Source organism: Rhinoraja longicauda, chromosome 13 (genome assembly GCF_053455715.1).
Source record: "Rhinoraja longicauda isolate Sanriku21f chromosome 13, sRhiLon1.1, whole genome shotgun sequence".
In the NCBI taxonomy this organism is placed as follows: domain Eukaryota; kingdom Metazoa; phylum Chordata; class Chondrichthyes; order Rajiformes; family Arhynchobatidae; genus Rhinoraja; species Rhinoraja longicauda.
In genome coordinates this window covers 13,062,276-13,087,443 of record NC_135965.1, presented here as the reverse complement: position 1 = coordinate 13,087,443, position 25,168 = coordinate 13,062,276, and the positions used below count along the sequence as shown (strand labels likewise).

The 25,168-nt window shown below is 39.2% G+C and overlaps 1 protein-coding gene across 9 annotated transcripts in view; it reads right to left on the bottom strand.

The window, feature by feature from the left end:
• Positions 1 to 25,168, bottom strand: part of trip12 (thyroid hormone receptor interactor 12) — a 104,619-nt gene that overhangs the window by 67,383 nt on the left and 12,068 nt on the right. For all 9 annotated transcript variants that reach the window (XM_078410391.1, XM_078410387.1, XM_078410388.1 and 6 more), the window contains 6 exons: positions 8,748 to 8,894; positions 6,080 to 6,187; positions 4,268 to 5,070; positions 3,464 to 3,569; positions 1,577 to 1,710; positions 417 to 500 (listed from right to left, as the gene is read on the bottom strand). In XM_078410391.1, the coding sequence (XP_078266517.1) occupies positions 417 to 500; positions 1,577 to 1,710; positions 3,464 to 3,569; positions 4,268 to 5,070; positions 6,080 to 6,187; positions 8,748 to 8,845 (1,333 nt within the window). In that variant the 5' untranslated portion in view covers positions 8,846 to 8,894. The remainder of the gene's footprint in view (positions 1 to 416; positions 501 to 1,576; positions 1,711 to 3,463; positions 3,570 to 4,267; positions 5,071 to 6,079; positions 6,188 to 8,747; positions 8,895 to 25,168) is intronic.

Below are 25,168 nucleotides of genomic sequence, written 5' to 3'. Positions count from 1 at the left end.
GACACGCAAATAGCAAATTTGAAAATATCTTCCACCATGTCCAAGCTTTAGATTTTGAGACACTTCAGACCAAATTCCAAAATAATTGTCTTTACATGAACACAGATAAACTTTGACCATAAAATGCCAAATCCAAAGAGGCTGGTTATTATATAATGAAATTTCTCTTTCATCTCGACGGCCTTTCCCACATTTTATGGCCTCTAATCCTATTTTCATGCACAGCTATTGCATTCCAAAAATATTTCAAACTGAACCATTTGGATATGGCACCCTGACCCAAAAGATGTCAAGAGCATTTTCTACGCCTAAAATGTACTCATTTATGGCATGGCATTTTCTGGCTTCACATTGTAAATTTATGCAAATATCTGATATAAAGCTTCATTAATACATGGTGTTGAGGGATTTCTTACCTTGTAATCGGCCCATCTCCGAATCATCTGACTCGCTCTCTCCAGAGGTTGGCATTCCAACTGCTCCGGCAACGGAACTAGAAGCTGCAATTAACAAAAAAATCATTACATTTTGCTGATGAAATCTTCACTACAATTGAAGTTATAAATAATGCTTAGTTTATTGGAGACTCCATTACAACATTTCAGAGAATGAATACAGATTGCACACAGGTAACAATCTTTGCCATTTTTCCTCAGTTTGAGTTAAATTCTCCAACTGGATGCAATAATTATTTTAAAATTTTTAATGCATTAAGTTTTAAACACCAAGTACAGCACCAGAGGCAAGTGCCATTATATATTCAATATTTAACAACAATTTCACTGACAAAGTAAATTGTAAATCATTACCGCAAGCACCTGGGAATACCCTGAATATTCCAGCAAACACTACTGTTAACAGTTTGGCCTAGAAAACAGTTGATCATAGAAGTTGATCTATTGCTCTTATGATTATCTTCCAGTACTGGAATAACCACCCCAAAATGGATAGCTCACTGTGATAAAAGCAATCGGTGCAGTTTACGATCCTTAAATATGGCTTTTCAAACTTAATCTAAATACTTGAGAAATGAGCCAGAAGAGCTTTCTGTCTCATAAAAGGTGCAACTCCTGTTCAAGAAAAAACTATACAGAACCAAAATCTGAATAATGTGGTCATGAAAATATTTCATTGAAGCTGATGTTAACATGCAACATAAAACCATTTCACAGAGCCACAGTGCAGTAATGATTAAGATTTATACAGGCTCAAAATGGCATTATTGCTAGGTAATGGCGCTTTCTAGTTCCAAATGTCTTATAACCTATGATTGACCAAGAATCAAGACATCCAATGGAAATCTACAGGTGGATTTGTTATTTGGGTTAAATGCACACAGATCCAACTCGAGTCAAAAATTTCAGGTGCGAAGATGATCAAACATCATTTAGCAAGTCTAAAAAATGTTCAAAAGCACATGAGACTGTCACACTTCATTTAAAAGAAAACCATGAATTATCCGGAATAATATGCCCAGGCTTCTGATAATTTGATTTAGAAATGATAATCTTTTCTTTCATGGCAAGATTGATTTGGATTCATGCAAGTCAGTACGCGCCACCAATAAAGTTCTTACCCGATGCTCCTTGAGGTATGTCTTCTGTGCGTGCAGAAGAATTTGCTCCATCCTGGTTGTTATCAGGATCTGCCATCTTCTCCTGTCGGCGAGCCTCAGATGCTCCTCTTTTGCCCAGGCCAGAGCCTCGCCGACTGGTTGTGTGGAAGAGAGAAAATAAAGTCAATTAAATTCTGAACTGCAAACTTCTCTGGAATTAAGTTGGTCTGAGACAGATCATTAAGTTCCAAATTCAACACCTCAAAAGGAAATTGATATGGCAGTGAAGCACTGCAGACCAATCTTTTAGTATGACCAATCTAATGCTTATATGGGATATTATCAAAGTGGACTACTCTTCTCAACTTAGGATTTAAGGGCCTTAGGATTTTTTAGCCAAGTAATTAAAAAAAATTCAATAACCACTATGGTGTAGAAAATGTAACATCTAATTTGCACACTGCTTCTGCAGCCAGCAGTGGTAAGGACAAGATAATCTTTTTACACTGCTGTTGGTTGGCGAGTAAATAGGAATAACTGTCATTGGGACTGTTCCTGTGCTTTTCAAAGTAGCATTTAGTCCCGACCTGAAACGTTGTCTGTCCATTTCCCTCCAGATGCTGCCTAACCCCAGAGAACCCCAGAGCTGTGTTTTTTTTGTTCAAGATTTCAGCATTTGTAGCCTCCTGCATCGAGAATTTGCTGGTATTTCATATATTGAAAAGGGTCCACTTTCTTGATGCGATATCAATCTTTCTGAGGCCATGCACATTGGAATTCTTAGTTGCGTGATCTCCTTTCAGTTCTGGTCAAGGCTAGTTTACAAGTTATAAGCAAGCTTTTCATATTCACTGTAGTCCTCCCATTGCAAACAATTTAACCATTTATAACTAACACACTTTTTGCACTTCTTGGAGAACTGGATGTCGGGAAAACCATTTGGGTGCTTAGTTCATACATTGTAGATGTGCCAATTCAAGACCAATTTCTTAAATTCTTTTTTCTCCCTCATTATCAATTTTAAATGATTAGAAAGTGCCAAATTTCATTTGTCTTCCAGGTCTAAATTCTGTAATATTTCAGGACTATACTAACATGACCTCTTGACATTCTAAATTAGATAATGTACTGATAAAGTTCAACTTTCATCATTACATTTATTTATTTTTCCCTTCCAATCAAGAATTTAAGTGCCTAACTGGAATTCTCCAAAATGACACAATATTCAACACAAATATACATCTAAGAAATTCATCGTAACTTGAGGTTAAGTAATCTATTTCAATATCGCTGGAAGTGGAAAAATTCCATATTTTTTTAGTAACTTGTGCTGAAAGATTTTTTATTTTCATGAAATCAGTAAAGTTAATGTATGATGCTTTTCTCCTTGTTCTCATCATCTCCACACCTTCCACTTCTATTTGGTACACAATGAAATATTTACAATCTGCATATCATTTAAATGCAGTTTTAGGCCAACATGTGCTTTCTTTTGGAACTGCAAATGGTCAGGAGGACACTAATCAAGATGAAAACTTGCCTCCTGTCTCCAAAATTACTAATGCTATTACAAGTATCCCAAATCCACGATGGAGATAAATTTGGCCTGAAGAGCGCTGAACAAAAACTCTGGTGGGTAAATTAATGTAGAATCTCAAATTTAAAAATGTAATTCCATTGAATAATAAATCTTAATGAATGAACATCAAATCAATTCAGATATTTAAGATAATAGCACCCATAGTCATATAATAGGAGAAACACATAAAATAACCCCATTTTTATATAGTTAACGAGTATCAAGAGATTAAAATCAAGAGATTTCAGGAATACGAGAAAAATATCTTACCATCAAAATTATAGCACTGAACTAGTGGCAACCTAAACCTTTATTTCTAAAGCAGTTACCTGGTACTAGCACAGGAGCCCGTGGTCTTTTGCCGTGTGCTCCGCCTCAAACTGGGGAGCTCTGCTGGTGGCGATTCACTGCGCTTCTTGGTAGACCTTCTCAAGCCTTTAAAAATTCAACAGCACAGGATACATGATTATTTCTAATATCTTAATGTAATTATATTCAAATGATAACACCTTTAAAGGTTTTTCTTTCTGAAATATTTCAGTTTTATTTGTACATTTCCTAGCTTCACAATCTAATGCTGATCTGAGAATTATTTAAGGTTAATCCCGGTGGCACTATTTTACATAGAAAACGGAATACCAAATTCCATTTTCAAATTAAACTTAAAAACCAGGGTAGATGCTCAGATTCATTGTTACTTGGCATATTAGCCACGTGAACCAAGAAGAGGAATGTAACTGATTGCAGAAGAAATTTTGCTACCTTGGACAAGATTTGTAAATTACCCACCTCTCTCAAAGCTCCACATTCATTTGTGTAGGATTACAGGTCTAATAAAAATTACTGAAAAAAATTATTTCCCAATATATAATGCAAGTGCAATTTATTTGCCACAGAAAATTACCAGTGGCATGCAAAAAAAAATTGCAACTTTGTTTCAAACAGGAGCATAAAAGTACAAGAATTACATTTCATACCTATAAATTTGACTATGAATTAGTATTTGCATAAAAGTTTTTTCTCTCGCAATTTAAATTATTAAGTTTTTCAGTATCATAGTGATCTGATAAGCGAGATAGCTTAAGAAAACAGTTTCTTAATTTGTATAACAAAACACAATTTCAACCACTCACTGGCTAACTTTGCTTGGAGGCCTGAAGGCCCGGGTTTTGAAGTCTCCGATTTAGAAGATCCTGGGAGTGACAGTTTTGATTTTGGCAGACTAACTTTAGGGCTGAAGCGAGCAGCCCACTCAAATTTGGAGGAACTACCAGTTTTGCTCTGTTCCTTTTCCCGACTACTTCTGCGAGGGCTGGGACTGGAGGCTGAGCGAGAACGACGAGCTTTATTCTGATCTTTTCCTTGCTTTAGCCTGGCTCCCTGAGACACAGCAGCAGAGGAGGAAGATGATGTAGAGGCAGAGGAAGAAGAATCAGTGACAGTGCTACACCCAGCTTTGGCTGAGGTCGCTGATTTTGAAGCCAGCTTGGTTGGTTTAGCAGATCTCTCTTCAGCACTGATCGAGTCAGGCAGAGAATCACTTATAGATGCAGCAGGTTCAAGCTTTTTCCTTTTTTGAAAAGGGGAAGCACCAACAGACCCAGTCTGCTTTCTGCTCTGGGCCTTACTTGTTGATGCTGCTGGAGCAGTTCTTATTTGATCCTGCACAGGTTTCCTTTTCTTTGGGGACTTAGTTTGCAGCTTGTGTTTTTGCGTTTCAGTGGGATTCTCAGTGGATTGAAGGGCTTTGGATCTTTTCGCAGAGCAGGTCGAGTTTGAACTGCTGTAATCAGGACTTGGACCACGCTTTACGCCTCTTAGGCTGCTTTTTGAGTTGTCCCTTTTAGTTTGTCCCGTTTTGGGTCTATCAGACCTAATTCTATCTTCTTGCTGTGGCACAGATGCGACCGATGAAGAGCTGCAGCTCCGGGAATTCCTGAAGATACAAAAGTACATTTACCAAAGAGAACATATTGTGCATATTAGTAATTTCAAAAATTAAAAACACATGCCCATGACTAAACAGATTATGGACAAAAATATTTCCAGAACAATTACTTTTAGTAAGTTTACTTTTGATTTATAAATGTGAAATCTTGATGTAAATGGAACCAAGGAAAATGTCGCAAATGGATTAGGATAAATATTGAGATCGTTCATTTTGGATTAGATCCAAGCCACCAGAACACGTGGCATTTCAGTGCATGCAATCGTATGCAGTTGCTTTAAGTTGTGAAAAGTCTACATGAGACTACACATGGAAACAGCAGGAGAAACAAAAACAAAGAAAGTTCAATAAAATCTTAATTTCCCCACAAACGAGGAAATTAAAAATTTGCTCAATGTTGACATTAATGCAGCTCTGCCAGGGGGAGAAATTGAAAGAATGTAAACATTGAATTCTGGTATTCAATGCAACGTTTGCCTAGAAAAATACATTAACATTTAAGAAAGTAAAACTACCAAAAGACAATTTTATCGTATCATGAGAGAATTACACAGGCAGCCAAGCCCAGAGTATAATTTTCTATTAGAAGATGCTTAAAAATTCCATCAGGTTGCTGCAATTGACCAGAACCTCTTTGCAAGCAACTGCATGCTGTGATAATTAAAATCATACTTGTCTTTGAAGATGAAAATACAAGTTGCGCCACAAAATTAATGTTTAGGTGGCTCATGACAGTAGAATAATCGTGAAGGGACATGTTTTATTCAAATCCCCTACTAATTTTGCTGGGGTTTAAGTCCCGTTCCTCTTCGAGGCATCCTTTGCCCAAAAGAGAGTAAGGTTCCAATGAGGAGGAAGTTAAGGAGGTTATAATTTTCAGAATGCAAAGTCCCATTAATTTATTTTTAACAAAATTGATGTTTGGAGCACAGTTTGTTTAATTTCCAGCTAACATCGAATAACGAACATTTATGCTGTTAAATAAAATATACAATACCTTCGCGACACACGCCCTCTGGATTGACCAGAGGTAGTGTCTGACTGCAATTTTGTTGCTTTAGCAGTTGTCGTCCTTGGAATCTGGTTTCTCTCCTCTGACTGTGATCTATTGCAAGGAAACCAAACAACTTTACATCAACTCCTTAGTTAGCTATTGCTAGTACATTGCCTCATCCAAGAGGGATGTCAAGGTTAGATCTTTATCAAATGTAGTTAGAAATTTTGCATTTGGATTACAATTGTCAAGTACCAATAATATATTGTTTAGATATCTATGAAATTGTGCACTTAAAAACTTTCGCTCATTAACTATTGTGAACAGTGCTTACTTTTAGAGAATGAGTGTTCCCTAACCAGAAGCCTTGGATCAACAAGTAGGTCCACAATCTACGGCGGACCAAATCTCCTGCATTCAAGTCATGTGATCCAAAGTCATACAAGTTGCCTACACTTAGACAGTGCGAGACCGAGCAGGTCAAGTGACAGTAATGCATCACCCCCGGATGAGCTCAATGCTTTCTATGCTTGCTTCGAAATGGAGAACAATGATGTACCTTTATGGGCGCCCGACAAACCCGTGTTCGCAGTCTCCGGGACCCATTTCACCCTGGCAAACCTGGGAAAGTGCCCGACCCTGATGGCATATCTTGCCGTGTTCTCAAAACATGTGCAGATCGACCTCCCAGAGCTTATGCAGACATCTTCAGCCCAAGAAAAGCAAGGCGACGTGTCTGAATGATGACCAACTTAAGCACTCACGTCCAGTGATGAAGTGCTTCAAGAGGTTGATTGTGAAGCAAATTAATTCCTACTTCATTAATGACCTGAAGCAACTTCAATTCACCTACGGCTATATCAGATCGTCAGTAGATGTGGTCTCGCTGACTCTCCACTCTGCGCAAGCCAACTTGGATAGCAGGAAAACACACATCAGCCTGTTGTTCAACTACCTCTCAGCGTTCAACACTATCATCCCTTCTCAACTCATCATCAACTTAGGGAATTAGGTCTCTGCTTATCCGTCTGCAACTGGATCTTCCACTTTCTCATCTGTGGACCTAAGTCAGTATGGATTGGCAACACTAACTCCTCATTGACCACTTCAGGTCAGCATACTCCATCCCTTGCTCTATTGCTATACCCATGACTATGTACCAAACGCAGCACAAATGCAGCCTTTAAATTCACTGATAACACCATTGTTGGATAAATAATGGGTAACAAGTCAGAGTACAATATGGAGATCAATAATTTAGTTGGTGGTGGCAAAGCAATGATATGCCCTGGGTCTAGCACACAGATGCAATCACAAAGAAAGCTTACCAAATGCGTTTATTTTCTCAGTTGTTGGAGATTTAGCAACTCTATCGAACATCTATAGCTGTATGAAGCAGAGCATACAGACTGGTTGAAACAAGGCCTGGTTCAGTAATTCAAATGCTTAGGAAAGAAGGAGGCTGCAGAAGGTAGTGGGCATTGTTGCCCAGTTCATTGCCCACTCCAAAGGGATTTAAAGGAAGCACTTCAAGGGTGCAGCTAGTAACATTAAAGACCCTGGTGATGCTCTCCCTCACTGCTATAATCAAACAGGTGGTCCAGGTGCCAGAAAACGTACCTAGTTTCAAGAACAGCCTCTTCCCATAAGAAAAAATGTTCTTGAACCACTCTGCACAACTCTACCTCGGCATCGAAAAATTACCTGCACTTCAATGATTGGTCTCTGCTTTTTAGTTTAGATTAGTTTATTGTCATGAGTACCGAGGCAGTGTAAAGTTGTTGAGTGCTAACCAGTCAGCGGAAAGACTATACACGATTACAATTGAGCCATCCCTGATAAAGGGAATAATGTTTAGAGCAAGATAAAGTCCAGCAAAGTCCGATTAAAGATAGTTTAGGGGTCACCAATGAGTTAGATAGTAAATCAGGACTGCTCTCTAGTTGTTGATAGAATGGTTCCGTTGCCATGGAAGAGGCCTTCTACAGCTTGGAAGAAATTGTCCCCGAATCTGGAGCACTTCTGTACCTCTTGCCTGATTACAGAGGGTAGAAGAGGGTGTGACTGGGGTAAGACTTATCCTTGATTAGGCCGGTGGCCTTGCCGAGGGAGCATGAAGTATAAATGGAGTCAATGGAAGGTAGATTGGCTTGTGTGATGGTCTTGGCTGCATCCTCGATTCTCAGCAATTTCTTGCGGTCTTGGATAGAGCAGTTCCCAAATCATGCTGTGATGTATCCCAATAAAATGCTTTCTACAGCACATCTGTAGAAGTTGTTGAGTACATGCCAAACTTCCTAAGCCTTCTAAGGAAGTAGAAGGTTTGCTTTCTTGGCTATTGCTTCAATAGGCTTCACACCATGGGTTTGCATCATCATGGTCTGGTTTACTTAGAATAACTGGCATTTTGTGTATTTATTGTTCCCATTTATATCCATTGCATACAATGAATGAACACTTATAATCTTACCATTCACCATTTCATTGACAAAGCCTGTTATGCTGACCCTGCCAAACCGATATGCAACAGGTCAGTGGAATCCTGCCCATTTTATGAGTTAAAAGGACCACATGTGTCAGGCTGATAGAATTTTCATCTCACCATAGGATTGTCAAAATATTCACATGCAATACAGCAAATAAAGATGTTTTAACTACATATTTTACTTGCCTTCCTCCTGCTGCTTCGTCTTGCGGCTGGGCCCCGGCAGTGTTCCTCTGTGAACGTCGCAGTGACCCCCCTGTATTGTAATTAGGCCGGTTGGACATTGGCACCTCTCTCCTTAAGGGACATACCCTTTCTAGACACTATCATTCACTGAAACAGAGATTTTGAAATCAGAACACAAATATAAAATAATTTTGTCCTATCATTTATTAGTAGCAATAAAATTAATCAGTTTCTGGTTTGACATTTTATGCCAATCTGAATTAATCTCTATACTAGTTAACCAGTGTGATTATGATTAACAAAATATAACAGCTCCAGGTACTTTTTGTTAAGCACCACAAGGGGTCTCATACCATATTTTATGTCCTTAAGCTAAATACGTGAATTTGCACTCTCCAAGAGCATTCGACGATAAAACTACAATAATGCGGTACTCACGGGATTGTGGTTGGGTTTAAAAGCAATGAGGGGGAAATAAACAATGAGCTTAAGCAAATGTGGGTAAACAGGGTGTCAATGAGTTTAAAGGGAATCTGGGAATGGTGTCCATCCTTTTGGAAGAGTGCAGGAATGAGGCCTCTGAGGTTATAGGGAATCTGGCACAGGGCCACAATGTGGTTTTCAGGTACATGTGAATATGACACCGCAACATCTAAATCAAAGGTCAGAACTGCAAGTTTGATGAAATATTAAATCAGAAGGTCCATCTGAGTGGTCAGTCAGAAATGGTAAACCTCACTATAGGCTAAGAGTAAAGGGATTTGTGTCCTGTCCAAAACATTCTCTTGAAATTCACATCAAACCAAATTAACTTCTTGTTATATTGCGTTTATACCTAATGCTGTGAGGATGTAACTATTTTGACTGTCTAGGCCAGCAGGAATAGATACAGCGAATAGCTGAAACTTCAATTTGAGTTCACCATGTACAAACATACTGCATTTAGCTGTAGCCCAAATTACAGATGAAAAGACACTTTTTAAACATATTAAGAAATCTAGAACAATAAGTTAAATGTGTTTCCCACTGCTGGTTAATGACTGGTTTTAGTATGTTAGATTAATTGAATTGTGGGTAGTGTTCAGCAGAAGAACTGATGAAATGAGATTTTACCAAGTGTAATAGACCAAGTGGACCTGTTGGGCCCAAACCGCTCCTGCATTGGTGCAGCACCCTCTCCTCACCATCCTCCCCCTTCCCTCCCTCCCTCCATCCCTTTAAAATGTGAATAACTTAAAAAATATAACATAGATTTCAATGAAACTTCTTCCATTAGCACCAAAGGGACGACGGTGAGTAAGGTGGGCCAAAATTGTCGCTCTATTGTGTACCGTTTTGGCTTTAGTTCAAACAAATGAGAGTTTTAGTATATAGATAAGGAGTGACACGATATGGGTAGCTTTAGAAAATGGACATTTCTGATTTATGGAGAAATAAACTTACGGACAGTACTCCAAATCAGCACCTTTACATAACACAGGGAATGCCTGCGCATTTTCATGCAAACAAATTTGCCCCGTTGCAAGTCACTCAGACTGCTGCACAAGTTTAATGTGCTAAACCAAATCTTTAAACAAGCTAGATTTGAGTTGCTAGTTATTAGATTTATAGAGTGACTTATTGCAGTTGTGTTTTCAAATAAAATATTTTTTTCAAAAAGCTGCACATGCTGGAAATCTGAAGTAAACAGAAAATGCCAGAAATAAAACCAGGTCAGTCATCAACTGTGGAAACAAAGTTAATATGTCAGATTGCTAATTTTTCAGCAGAATGAGCCAAAATTGGAAACATACATGTTTACACAGGTTTCCTCCTCTCTTTAAGAGGGGGGATGTAGATTAGTGTAATGGTGTCTCTCATGTTATGCGTCATGCTTTTGTAGTTACACCCCTTTAGCTTTTGAGTGACCACTGCTTGTGAGATTCGGGTTCGTGTAAGTGGAACGTGCAGGCGTGCTTGCTATGTAGTTAATAAAGTCCTTGGATCATTATCCAGGTGCAAGGCTTCTGTTATTATACGGTCAGCACAACAATCCCGCAGCTCCGCTCTTGCTCCCCCTCCCCCCATTCGTAACAAGGACAGAATCCCCCTCGTTCTCACCTTCCACACCATCAGCCAGCATATCTAACAAATCATCCTCCAACATTTCCGTCACCTACAACGGGACCCCACTACTAGCCACATCTTCCCAACCCCTCCCTTTTCTGCGTTCCGCAGAGACCATTCCCTCCGTAACTCCCTGGTCCACTCGTCTCTTCCTACCTAAACCACCCCATCCCCGGGTATTTTCCCCAGCAACCGCAGGAGATGCAACACCTGTCCCTTTACCTCCCCGCTCAACTCCATCCAAGGACCCAAACAGTCTTTCCAGGTGAGACCTGCACCTCCTCCAACCTCATCTATTGTATCCGCTGCTCTGGATGTCAACTTATTTACATCGGCGAAACGAAACGCAGGCTTGGCGATCGCTTCGCTCAACACCTTCGCTCAGTCCCCCTGAACCAACCAGATCTCCCGGTGGCTGAGCACTTCAACTCCCCCTCCCACTCCCAGTCTGACCTTTCTGTCATGGGCCTCCTCCAGTGCCATAGTGAAGCCCACCAGAAATTGGAGGAACAGCACCTCATATTTCACTTGGGCAGCTTGCAGCCTAGTGGTATGAACATTGACTTCTCCAACTTTAGATAGTTCCTCTGTCCCTCTCTTCCCCTCCCCAGTTCTCCCTCTACCTTCTCCACCTATATCCTTCTTTTGTCCCACCCCCTGACATCAGTCTGAAGAAAGGTCTCGACCCGAAAGGTCACCCATTCCTTCTCTCCTGAGATGCTGCCTGACCTGCTGAGTTACTCCAGCATTTTGTGGAAAAAAAGGTCTGGAGAAAGGTCCTGACCTGAATTGTCTCCTTTCCATGTTCTCCAGAAATGCTGTCTGACCTGCTGAGTTATTCCAGCACTGTCTTCTTACCAAAAAAAGATCTGACTTGACACACTATCCATTCCTCTCTCAGCAGATGCTCTTACTGCAAGAGTATTTCCAGCACTATTTTAGTTGTATTTTCAACTTTGCGAGACCAACTGAAAATGTAGCAGATACACTTACTGAAGTTTAAGTGCTGTGGTAAGTTGCAATTGCTGTTCCATGTCAAGTACAGCATATCACATTGAAATGAGAAAGGAGCCAACAAAATCAAGAATAATTTAGCATTTCTTCACTGCAAGTGTACATTTTGTACACAAATACTGTTTTTGTTACAATATAGTAGAGCTAGTCAAATACAAAAGACCTTGCATAGAAAGAACCTGAATTTCTAAGATTCATTGCTCAACTGCAGTTCATCATAAATCAGTTTTCTTATTCTGAAAAAATACTTCCAATGACAAGAGCTGCAATGAAACAGACAAGATATTTACAGCCAAATGATAATTTTGGTCTCAAGGATAGCCTTATAAGAAATTATATGAACCTCTACCCAGACAGCCGAATGGTTAATCTATTACAGGCCCACTTTGTTCACCTTAGAAAACGACTTGAATTGTTACTGTACTCGGTCATCAACACCAGTATCTTACACAAACATGCTCTATTAAACAGGACTTGCATTCAGCTGCCGGAATGGACATCAATTTAACTTACAGCAAGGGATTAATGATTCTTCCCATAGTATTGACAGTATTTTAAAACTCAACCTGAATGCTCAATCCACAAAAGAAATGTTTCACATTTCAAACACATATGCTGGACTATTATTTCAGATTGTGGCTTTTGTCCTGTACCTCAGTCGAAGAATGAGTATCAGAAAATAGCCATGACACAGAACTGATGGCAATTCTTGCAAGCAGAGGATAACAAGTTCAAGTTCTCTGGTTCTACATTAAATTTCTTGTTGAGATGCTATCAAATCTTCCCCCAACAAAGTACACTTCTCCCACTTGTTTGCATCTGCATTATCAATTCACAACTTGAAGCATTGTCATGCACATTTTAGAACATACAGCTTATAACTATAGTTTCCTTTGAAACATCCATGAAGAACTGTGCGGCAGCGGCAGAGTTACTGCCTTACAAAGCCACCAGAGACTCTGGTTGGAACACGACTAATGGGCGCTATTTGCAGAGTTTGTACGTTCTCCGTGTGGCCTTCGTGGGTTCTCTCCGGGAGCTCCCGTTTCCTCACACATTCCAAAAACGTACAGGCTTGTAGGCTGATTGGCTTGGTAAAAATTGTAAACTGTCCTGTGTGTAGGATAGGGTTAGTGTGTGGGGATTGCTGGTCAGCGTGGATTCAGTGGGCTCAAGCACCTGTTTCCACGCTGTATCTCTAAACCAAACTAAAGAAAACAATTGGTCACCCACTTGAATAATCTTTTCAAGTAAACCAAGATAAATTCAACAAGTCACAATAGCAATTTAAAAAAAGGACACCAAATTAATTCAAATTTAAGACTGATGCTTGCTCCTTCTGGTTATGGAGCAAAAATAAGTTAATGTAGTTAAAGGTGCAAAATGGCCTGTATTTAATTGGTAACATTTTTTGTTGGAGCTGTGTTACTATTCAAATTATACTACAGGTAGTTATGGGCAGGGTGATTCATGCTATTTTGGTCTAAGAGGATCGTCGCCTCGAAGCATAACATTATTGGCAACAACACAAACGTTCTCAGCTGCGGCTCAAATTGCAGCCCTCTTTACCAAGTCACGTAGTCGGGGATTCAAATACCATTGCAATGATTTGAGTACAATAAATCGACACTGACACTCCAGTGATATACCATGCACCATGCCCGTGGAAGCCTTGTGGCAACAACTTTCCAGTTGTTCCACTATTGCCACACTGCCTTTTCTGTCAAACTTTGACAAATACCAACAAACATCAAAATTTAATGCACCATGTCTGAAGAATGGTTAGATGGGATATACCCTTAATCCAGTATGATCGTTACTTCAGAACAGAATTATGATTAGTTTGGGAACCAGAAGAAATCACTGGCATCACCCACTGCTGTACAAGACAAGATCATGACTGAATACTTGATCGTTTTGTCTGCTCATCTTTTAGCATTCAAGGTGAAGTTGCACAAAGCACAGCTAGAGTTGTACAGTTTAATGCTGTAAGCCTGATGTGTGCTCCCATCCAGTAGTTAGGAGGCCTGGTGCAAAGGACATGCTGCCCTCATCAACCATAAATGCCACAACCAGCATTTTCATAAAAATTAATTTAATTTTTTAAAAAACCTCAAAGTAAAACTACCAGAATTAAACCAGTATATGATCATTAATCCCATTTCTCAGCATCCAACTTATTATCTGAAAATATTCAGAAATAATTCTTGATTTTTAAATCGTTTTTTGATGTGACAAATCACCTTGCTAATCACATGTATCCAATAACAAAAAATAATATCCAGGTGCCTATGGCACATTTCTATAATTAGCCCGAACACACCTGTATTTCCACTACCTCTGCCCCGTCACCCAGTTTCTTGCCCTTGCTCCACCCACTCAGCACCCATCCCTACCTCAGGTTCACCATTAACTCCTTCTGCCCATCATCCCTCAGTTTCTACACCGAACTCTACACGCTCCTTTCTTCTCAGATTCCACCTTTTCATCAACTCAACGTATCATGTCATGTCCACCCTTCTTTCCCCCATTTGACGCATGGGCCAATCAATCCCCTCACCTGTATTCACCCATCACCTTCCCGGTTCCTTCCCCTAATCTCTCTGCAAGCCATCTCCCCTCCACTCCAGTCTTGAAAATGGTCATCTGTCCACTTGTTTATACAAATGCTACGTGACCTGCGAGTTACTCCAACATTTCGCTTTTTGCTCAATGATCCAGTGGGTTAGTTATGAACAATCTTAATTTGTGTTCCTGGGCATGAACTCAAACTTAAAGATGGCCAGTAAGGTCAATTTTTCCCCAGATTAGTTATTGCATTTCTGCCACAGAATTGCATATTTGCAGCATTGAAATTAGCTGAGTAATCTAATATCGTATTTAGAACATTGCTACTATCTTGCATTATTAAATGGTTGCATCCTATAGTATCATTTAACCATTACTTAATAAAAGATATTCCCACAAGACTATTACACTGCATTATTACACTATGGAATGTCATAGTTGAAAACATCTCCAAATCCCTCAGGAGGAAAGTATATGGTATCCCTACAATTCCTTATACAAAATTACAAATATTGAAATTACAATAACTTGTTATAGAATACATAAATATCACATGTATTGCATATCAAATCAGTCTAGTTTCATTTAAACATTTGTTCCATCACTATTTCACAATGAACAAGAACAAACTGAAATACAAGTTATCAAAAGCCACACCCACCACATTCATTTTCCCCGATCCCTCCCCAAAATAGCAAAACGTAAATCCAGCTCTGTTTGAAATTCAACCACATTGCTTTCTCAATATCTCCATTAGTGCTTCCAGATCAATTTTGTTCCAAATACTTTTTCCATTCCCTTATATACCCATGTTTACCCAAGATCATCTTAGTAAATCTCCTCGGAATTGCCTTCAATTTTTAAATTGTATTCCTTAAAAAAATAAAAAATTCTGACTAACATCTTATATAATTGTTGTAAAACTTCCCAATGCTTACACTCCAAATCTCTTGAAAAATCCAGTCCATTAACTGCTGCACCTGCATGCTTACGTGCAGGAAGGAACGGCAAATGCTGGTTTAAACCAAAGATGGACACAAAAACCTGGAGCAACTCAGCAGGTCAGACATCATCGCTGGAGAAAAAGAATAGGTGACATTTCGGGTCGAGACCCTTCTTCAGACGGTCTCGACCCAAAACGGCACCTGTATGCTTAGTATATGTCATGAACAAAGTCACACCAAATCTCTTCTGCTCCAGCAATCTTTCTCCATTTAAATGACCAGTTTCATCATTCTTCTTGTCAAAGTCAACAACTTTAGATTTAGACGAGTCAGCACATGGTCAAGACTCATCATCAGAAACTTAAGCTTCATAACTACTCTGGGCCACACAGCAAGTTCAACACAAGTCTTTTAAAAAGAATGTTATACATGAAATATTTCAGCATGCTTACAGAAAAAGAGACAAATTCTAGCATAAATTAGATATTTTAAATCCAAGATACATACACATTGGGTTCTTAACAGACGGAAATGTCAAATAACATTTTTTTTTAGAGCTAAATTTTAAATCATGAATACTTCTTGAAACATGCTAATAGTTTAGAAATATTTTACGGTAATAAGCAGTGAAATATTTTGGTATATGCAGATTTAGTGTCACACAAATGAAACAGGGCCAATTTTAACTGCAGAAAAATCCCATTCTTGCACGTTATCTCTTTCACAAAAGGCATATCAAATTTGATCATAATTTGCTTAAGAGTTTCACTCAAACAGTCTCTTTAGACCAAACTTTTCACAATTTATCAAAGATCAGTAAATTTATTGACTAGCATCCTAAATCGCTGTAAAAATAAAGAGAATACACTGCTCTGACCTTGCACGGCATAGAACCACTGAAGCTTCTTTTTTGATCTGCAGTGCTCATTACGCAGCAACTTTTAATAACGGCTAGAAATTAACTGGAGCAAATAGGAACTTCCCACATGATTTCTCACTCCAAACACAAGAAATTGCATTGTGAATGTTTGCCAAGCAATTGTTTTAAACTTCAGTTTGTGCTAAACATAACAAATAATCTCATATCATAGGAAAATCTCTCTGTATCCTTCATTAATTTTATCATTTATACCTTCCCAGGCTGCCATGAGAATGGGTTTCCCCAGGATTATATTGCTTATATGTGTACCTTCCAAAGCAGCCACCTGCATTACTTTCCTCAGGATTCAATTGCTTTCTTTGAAGACCAATTGCAGGGAGAAATCAGGCAAAGCCCTAGCAATAATTCCCAGTGTGTTGAGTTTTTCCAAAGATTAACAATTTTCCATGTTGAATTTTCTTTGAACAGGTAACCCAAAGGATAAAGCTAAAATAACAAAGACGTGTTCTTATAAAACAACTAGACCAAGTGGACCCGTTGGGCCCAAACCTCTCCTGCATTGGTGCAGCACCCTCTCCTACCACCCTCCCCACTTCCCCTTCTGTCCATCCCCCTCAACCCACCTTCCTCCCCCCTCCCTCCCTAGGAGATAGATTTAAACTTAAAAATGTGAATAACTTTAAAGATATAACACCGATTTCAATACAAATACTTGCTTTACCATTAAAGCGACAACAGTAAGGTGGGCCTAAAATTGTCAAGCTATCGTGTACCGTTTTGGCTGTAGTTCGATCACAAATAAACAAACAAACGAGAGTTTTAGTATATAGAAGATAATTACATCAATGACATCAATTTTTTAGCCGGCCCTCCTTTTTAGTACAAAACATAAGAAAATCCTGTCAGCAAAATTTCCAAAAAACTGCTGTCCATGTCTTAGATTGCATCATAATTGGCTATTACTTAAGTAACTGATTTATGAAGTTATCTCCTTGTTTTCAAATCCACCCAGGGCCTCATCTCACATTTCCTCCAGCATAAAGAAGTTCTACCTCAAAATTTATGGACAAAATCTCAACAGTAAAGGTATACAAATCTGCAGGTGTTATATACGAGCTCCGAAAGACATAGAATAAACTCTAAAAGGACAGCTGGTGAACAAATTCTCAGCTTAACACAAATTCATCCTTCTGACACTAGCACATCCACAGGTGAAGAACATGCTTTTGAAAAGACAAGCAAGAAATCAAGCTTCATTGAATTATCAGATCACTCATCTTCCATATGAATAGTTATTTGGATTTTATCTAAAATTATCTTTTACACCTCCAACTTGCTAAACACTTTTATATCCCTTTTCTTAATGTGAAGGCTGCACATTACTATTAGTGCATGAAGTCCATTTTAAGAATTTCAATAAAAATGCAAACAGAGAAAGCACCCACCCAGATGACTAACTAGAACTGATCCGCATTGACTTTGAACACACAAGTTCCAAGTGCAATGCTGGAAAATATGACAGTCGTCATCTATTATCTGGCACATTCTTATGGAAAAGGACCAGAATTAAACCTCACTGGAATGCATCAAACTACATCTTTCTGAAGCATACTGTGTGAGATGATAGTGGTTCTCAGTTTGTGCACTTTAATAAGCAGGAGAACTTCAGTGGGATAGGGCAGAGGCGACTCAGCATGAATTTGAAAGAGTGATACCGCAGGTCAAAAGTGATGTTGGCAGAAGGCAGGCTGCTACTTTGCCATTTCGAAACATCAACTTTAAGTGTTCTCACCGAAGAGAAGGCATGTCAGAGTAGCTCAGTTGAATGGAAAGTACATCTGTGCACATGGGAAATCATGACCTGGACATATTTGCAGAAATCATCCATTACCTAAACTCCAGGTTTCAGAGCTGAAGTGCAGCTGGAGTTGCTGAGCGCATTGATATGCCCGAGGACTTTGTGGAAAGTACATTTAGGGAAATGGTCACATGGCAGGGTAAACTGCAACTGTCAGGTGGACTAGAAGCAGCAAGCAGTCCTGGATTGCTTTAATTCGGTAACTGGCAAGGACAGGATTCATCAGGGGCATTCAAAAAGCTAAGAGTATGTCATCGCCAGCGACTAATTGCACGAGGGTGGGGGATGTGTGAGAAAGCAATGACTTTCAATTGATAGGGGGACAGACAGGTGTTTCTATGGCATTAGACATGATAGTATAGTTTTGTTCTGATGCTAGTCACAGGACATCACTGAATGACTGCAGAATACCCAGTAGGATAGGATGAAGAACCAGGTCGGGGTCCACACTGGTATCAAAGGACATGGGTAGGAGGAAGGACGAGGTTCTGGAAGCAGATTTAGGATGCCAGGGAATATAAAAAGCAAACTTCAAAGGTGACAATTTCTTGTGCCACCCAATGTCAAGCCCAGAAATTGGAGACCAGAGCAAACAAACTCACAGCTGGAGAGTGCAAGAGTAAGTGCATAGATTCAAGGGTCATTTATGGGGTAGGCAGGACCTGCACAAGACTGGATCAAGAGCAATATGCTCGAGGGCAGGGTTTGCTGGAACTTTTTGGGAGGGCTCAAAGATGGAAACCCCCAAAAATCAGAAAAAGGGCTGCGAGCTAGAAATGCAGTAAGCAAAATAAACAAGCAGCAGAAACAAAGGCGTCCAACATGGTCAGAGTATGGAAAAATGTAACAAGTACAAATTTAAAGACAATATATAAATGCAATTGAAATCTTGAAACAATTAACAGCATACGTCAAGTTGTAAATGAGTATGATCTAATGACCGTTACAGAAACATGGCTGCAGGGTGGGTGACCAAAGCAGAGCACTAAGTAGGCCAAGGAATTTGAAATTTAACTATATGTCACATTTTTTTCCCAAAAGCATCATATCCTCATTTGACTTCTCTAACACACATTTTTTGTAGCCAAGGCCCATATAAATATCTAAAGCCAACAAAACAGGAATTGGGCATTGGTCAAGCTACAGAGAATCAGTGTACTGATGGAAATGAATCTGCAATGCATGGTGTCATTAGTGAGATGTATTTGTAACCTACAAGTTTTATTCAAAATGATCACTATGAGATAATACAAGTCCAACAAGTCCTCCAAACACTCAGAAACCTACAGGCAGCAAGAGAAACCAGAAGTACATTGTCAAAGTGAGATTTAATCACTAATTGGAACTGTTTTATATTTGATATTTGTCAAATGTACAAAGTAGCTGGCTAAACTGTACCTGTAAATTAAATTGCTACATTTGATAAATTTTCCTCTAAATGACAAGTTCAACCGATAAGAGGTTTCCTCAATAGATAAAATGCTGGAATAACTCAGCGGGACAGGCAGAATCTCTGGAGAGAAGGAATGGGTGACGTTTCGGGTCGAGGCCCCTCTTCAGTCTTGTTTGGTACCCACTAAACACTTTGGGGTCATTTAAAGATGATAAGATGAAGAGGAGAACCAATGATGCAACAGGGAAGGTCTACCTATAAGAAACAAACCAAACACCTGCAAATCAAAAGAGAAAGTATACATCACTTCTGCCTGGCAGAAGCCAGACACACAATGTTTCCATTCCAGTTTCTTCGAGTTAACATCAGACCAATCAGAACACCAGCAGAATCTTGGATTAGTCAAACTTTCAAAATCATAAATGGCAATTCAAATATCCTGTAATCCACTAGCCCTGCATTAGGCTGCAATAGCATTTTCTTTAAATTTAAATGTTAATTTGTTCAGCTCTTTTGAACATTCATAGTTTTGATTGCCAATCTACCAAATAAATGAGGAGATGGAATCATGAATGACACCTGCAAGGTTATCAGAGCAATTACACTGTTTAATACCAGTCCAGATGATCATTGTTAATAAAGTGTCTTGAATGCACCAGTGGGCCCCAGCTTCTGTTACTCTATGTAACTCGTGCTCAATAGATATTTCAAATATGAAGTTTGAAAGTTTCTCCGAAGCCAAAAAGTGATTGTGTTGATCCTCTATATACATAAATAAAGCTGGGGAAAAAGGGAAAAAAAAATTGTTGCATAGAATTGATATTTAAACTTGTGGCTCTAATGCAAAATGGTCATAATTCACTGCTTTGCACACCAAGATTAGCTACAAGTATTGCAATGGAGAAGATTTCTGATGTGATATAATGCCTATTGACAATAATGGAAAACAGCAACTGAATTTGCAGTGTTAAGAGGTGCAATAAAGTGTATGTAATTAGGGGTTCTAGAAAGTAAAAAGGCAGGACATTCTTAGTTTGTGAATTAATAAACAAAAATAGGGGGTGCAGATTTAAAGAAATTGGTAAAATAGAAAAGAGGAAAAAGATTTCACTCAGAATAGCGGGGATCTGTATATCTGTGCCTGAAAGAATGGTAGAGCAATGATCTCATCACATTTGAGGCAGTCGTTGAAAGCATATTTGAAGACCTGCAGGGCTATGGATAACATCTACAGATATGGACAGAGTTATAACTACTTGCATTATAACCCATTGACTTGCTATAATTAGGAATTCATCAGCTATCTTATTTTCAAATTTATTCTCTGTCTGGTCCTTTCCTGATTTACGTTATTTGTTTTAAACTGCCACTGTATGTTTCTTTTTTTTTTCCTAATCAGATGTGCAGCACTTTGGTCAACGTGGGTTGTTTTTAAATGTGCTATAGAAATAAAATTGACTTGACTTGACCAAGCAAAGAAAAAAATCTTGGTTTATGCAAAATATGGGACATTAAACTGATCACGGAGAACCAGAGGACTTGGGTTTAAGGTGAGGGGGGGGGGGGGAAGATTCGATAGGAATCTGAGGGGTAACATTGCCACACAGAGGGAGGTGGGTGCATGGAACGAGCTGCCGAAGGAGGTAATTGAGGCAGATCCTATTACAACGTTTAGGAAACATTCAGAAAGGTACATGGATAGGACAGCTTTAGAGGGACATGTGGTGGAAGTGCACATTGGCAGATTTTATTAAAGGATATTTTTATACATTTTGGTTTCACCATGTAGAAATTACAGCTGCGTTTATACATAGTCCACCCATTTCAGGGCGCCATAATGTTTGGGACACATGGCTTCACAGGCGTCTGTAATTGCTCAGAAGTGTTTAATTGCCTTCTTAATGCAGGTTTAAGAGAGCTCTCAGCACCCAGTCTTTTCTCCAGTCTTCCAAAGTTCACCAAAGTTGTGCCAATGAAAGTCAAAGAAGACATTGAGACTGAAAAACAAGAGACATCAGCCAAACCTTAGGCTTACCAAAATCAACTGTTTGGATCATTAAGAAGAAAGAGGGCACTGGTGAGCTTACTAATCGCAAAGGGCCTACAGGCCAAGGAAGACCTCCACAGCTGATGACACAACTCCCTCTATAAAGAAAAACTCCCAAACACCTGTCCGACAGATCAGAAACACTCTTCAGGAGTCAGGTGTGGATTTGTCAATAACCACTGTCCACAGAAGACTTCTTGAATAGAAATAGAGGCTACACTGCAAGATGCAAACCACTGGTTAGCCACAAAAATAGCTAGATGCAGATGACATGTAGATGTAGATTACAGTTTGCAAAGAAGTACTTAAAAGAGCAACCACAGTCCTGGAAAAAGTTCTTGTGGACAGATGAGACGAAGATTAACTTATATCAGAGTGATGGCAAGAGCAAAGTATGGAGGAGAGAAGGAACTGCCCAAAGCATACCACCTCATCAGTGAAACACAGTGGTGGGGGTGTTATGGCCTATGCATGTCTGGCTGCTGAAGGTACTGGCCCACTTATCTTCAATGATGATACAACTGCTGATGGTAGTAGCATAATGAATTCTGAAGGGTATAGACACATCCTATCTGCTCAAGTTCAAACAAATGCCTCAAAACTCATTGGCCAGCGGTTCATTCTACAGCAAGACAATGATCCCAAACATACAGCTAAAGCAACAAAGGAGTTTTTCAAAGGTAAAAAATGGTCAATTCTTGAGTGGCCAAGTCAATCACCCGATCTGAACCCTATTGAGCATGCCTTTTATATGCTGAAGAGAAAACTGGAGGGGACTTGCTCCCAAAACAAGCATAAGCTAAAGATGACTGCAATACAGGCCTGGCAGAGCATCACCAGAGAAGACAACCAGCAACTGGTGATGTCCATGAATCGCAGACTTCAAGCAGTCATTGCATGCAAAGGATATGCAACAAAATACTAAACATGACTACTTTCATTTACGTAACATTGCTGTGTCCCAAACATTATGGTGCCCTAAAATGGGGGCACTGTGTATAAACACTGCTGTAATTTCTACATGGTGAAACCAAAATGTGTAAAAATAGCCTTTATTAAAATCTGACAATGTGCACTTTAACCACGTGATTTTTTTTCTATTACAAATCTCAAATTGTGGAGTGCAGAGGCAAATAAATGATGGGTCTTTGTCCCAAACATTATGGAGGGCACTGTATATCTCATGTACAACTGCCGCAGTCATATTTTAAAAGAATGATCCCAGGGATGATTGGGGTAACTGATTAAAGTTTGACAGCACTGGGCCTGTAGTTACTGTAGTTTAGAAGGATGAGGGGGGACCTCATTGAAGCTTACCAAATGGTGAAAGGCCTAGAGAGACTGGATGTTTCCACTAGTGGGAGAATCTAGGACCAGAGGACACAGCTTCAGATTTAAAGGATGTACCTTTAGAAAGGAGATGGAGGAATTTATTTAGTCAGAGGGTGGTGAATCTGTAATTCATTGCCACGGAAGGCTGTGGAGACCGTCAATAAATGTTTTTAAGGTGGAGATTGATAGATTCTTGATTAGTATGGGTGTCAGGGGTTGTGGGGAGAAGGCAGGAGAGTGGGGTTGAGAGGGAAAGATAGATCAGCCATGATTGAATGGTGGAGTAGACATTTTATGGGCCGAATAGCTTAATTCTGCTCCTACAACTTATGAACATATTGCTGGGATTTGTCACCCTTTCTTTTCTAACAAAATATCAAAGAAAGCAGAAAGGATGCCAGTTAAGATTGCAATTATGCTTTCCTTCATTTTTAGAAACTACGTATGAAACAAGCAAAGGATCAATGAATTATCCAAACGCAACAGATAAAGCTGCAAAGCAAATGCCAAGTAACCAAGATTTGTTGTTGTTTACAAACCTGACGCTGACTTTTAAAGTTCACATTTTACTACTTTTGCCCAATTACTAGAACATAATGAAATTCTATTCACCATTCTTACTCTAACCCCAATAGCCATTGGGACAGTATTCTGCTATCTACAAGCCTACTACAGCTGCATCATCATCCATTAGTTTTTTTCAACCCGAAAATTAAAGATGCTTTATGATGTCACTTCATTATTGACTCATCATACTGTGGAAGTTCAATTACTGCCCCAATGCAAGCTTAAAAACTTAACATCTCTCCTTTAAAATCCAAAGTTAAAAATTAATACATTAACTATTAAAATATTGAGGGACATTGGGCAACATGAATGAAGTATAAAAAAAAAAACATCCAGGAAAAGAGATCCTAGGATGAGTAAATATTTTTGAGAGATGCACGACCAAAGTATGAACAAGACATCCAAGTTGAGATTACTATGCCATTACATTTTGTATTATAACCAAGTTTTCTTTTATCCAACACAAGATGCAGAATGACATTTCTGAACCACCACAGCATTGCATTAGAATGGATGAACTTGGAAAAGTAATATGCAAATCAAAACGATTTTGGATAGCCATAAACAATTATGGAAAAGCTAATATAAATACACACACGAGAAAAAGCAAAGCATTGGTTTATTTGGCCTTTGTGGAGAAAATACCTAAGCACACAGCTTGTGATCTACTAGGCAGCAGTGATTCCTGCCCATCTGTACACTTGAGGCATGGACTACCAACAACAGGCACTTCAAAGTACAGAAATACCACCAATGCTGTTGTCTCTAATTTCTGCAAGTCCCGAGACAAGAAAGCAAGCATAGTCCTCTTGCAGGCTGACACACCAAAATGTAGTGCTTTAATTACTCAGCTATCTGAGTAGGCCACATTGTTCTCATGCCAAAGACCAAAAAGAGGACCCATTCTCAAAGCAGACACTCTACTCCAAATGTTGATATAGTTAGAGATTGCCATGTCACAGAGGAAGGGAATTTAAGTGAACTGTTTCAATAGGCAAATGTGGACTTGGGGCAGGGACTGCAGTTGCTATGTGTCATTGGAGTTGAACCTGCTGTAATAGATTAAAATATAAAGCATGGAAATGGGGCCTTCGGCCAAACTAGCTCATGACAAAGTGCTCATCTTAGCTAATCCTGTTTGTCCAGGTTTGACCCTTTTTCCTCCCAGCCTTTCCTATCCTGCCCAAATCGGTCTTAATTGTCATTATTGCACTTGCATCCGGCAGCTCATTCCATTATACATACTAACCTCTGTAAAAACTGCCCCTCAAATTCCTGTTAAATCTTTCCCCTCTCACCTCAAACCAATTCCCTGTAGTTCTTGATTCCCCAACCTGGAGGAAAAGACCATATTGTTTTCAAACATACAGTTCCTTTTGATTACTGGAAAACAAATATTTTCTGATTAAGGTGGAGGCTGGTTTGGTGAAAGAACTTCAATCATTGTTTGAATGTGTATATAAATAAGTACTCCACCCACCACAGTAGAAAGGAATCAAGTGCATAGGATTTGTTTGTTAATGTCATTCTTACAGACAGTGTCAACCCAGCAGCTGAGAGTCATTTGAATCAAGATACAGGTCAATTTCCCATCTCCAGATACTCAACTTAATTTGGAGATTAAGCTTAAACCATTATAAACCCAACAACTGCCATAGAGATTTGAAGGGTCGCAACCCGAAACATCACCCATTCCTTCTCTCCCAAGATGC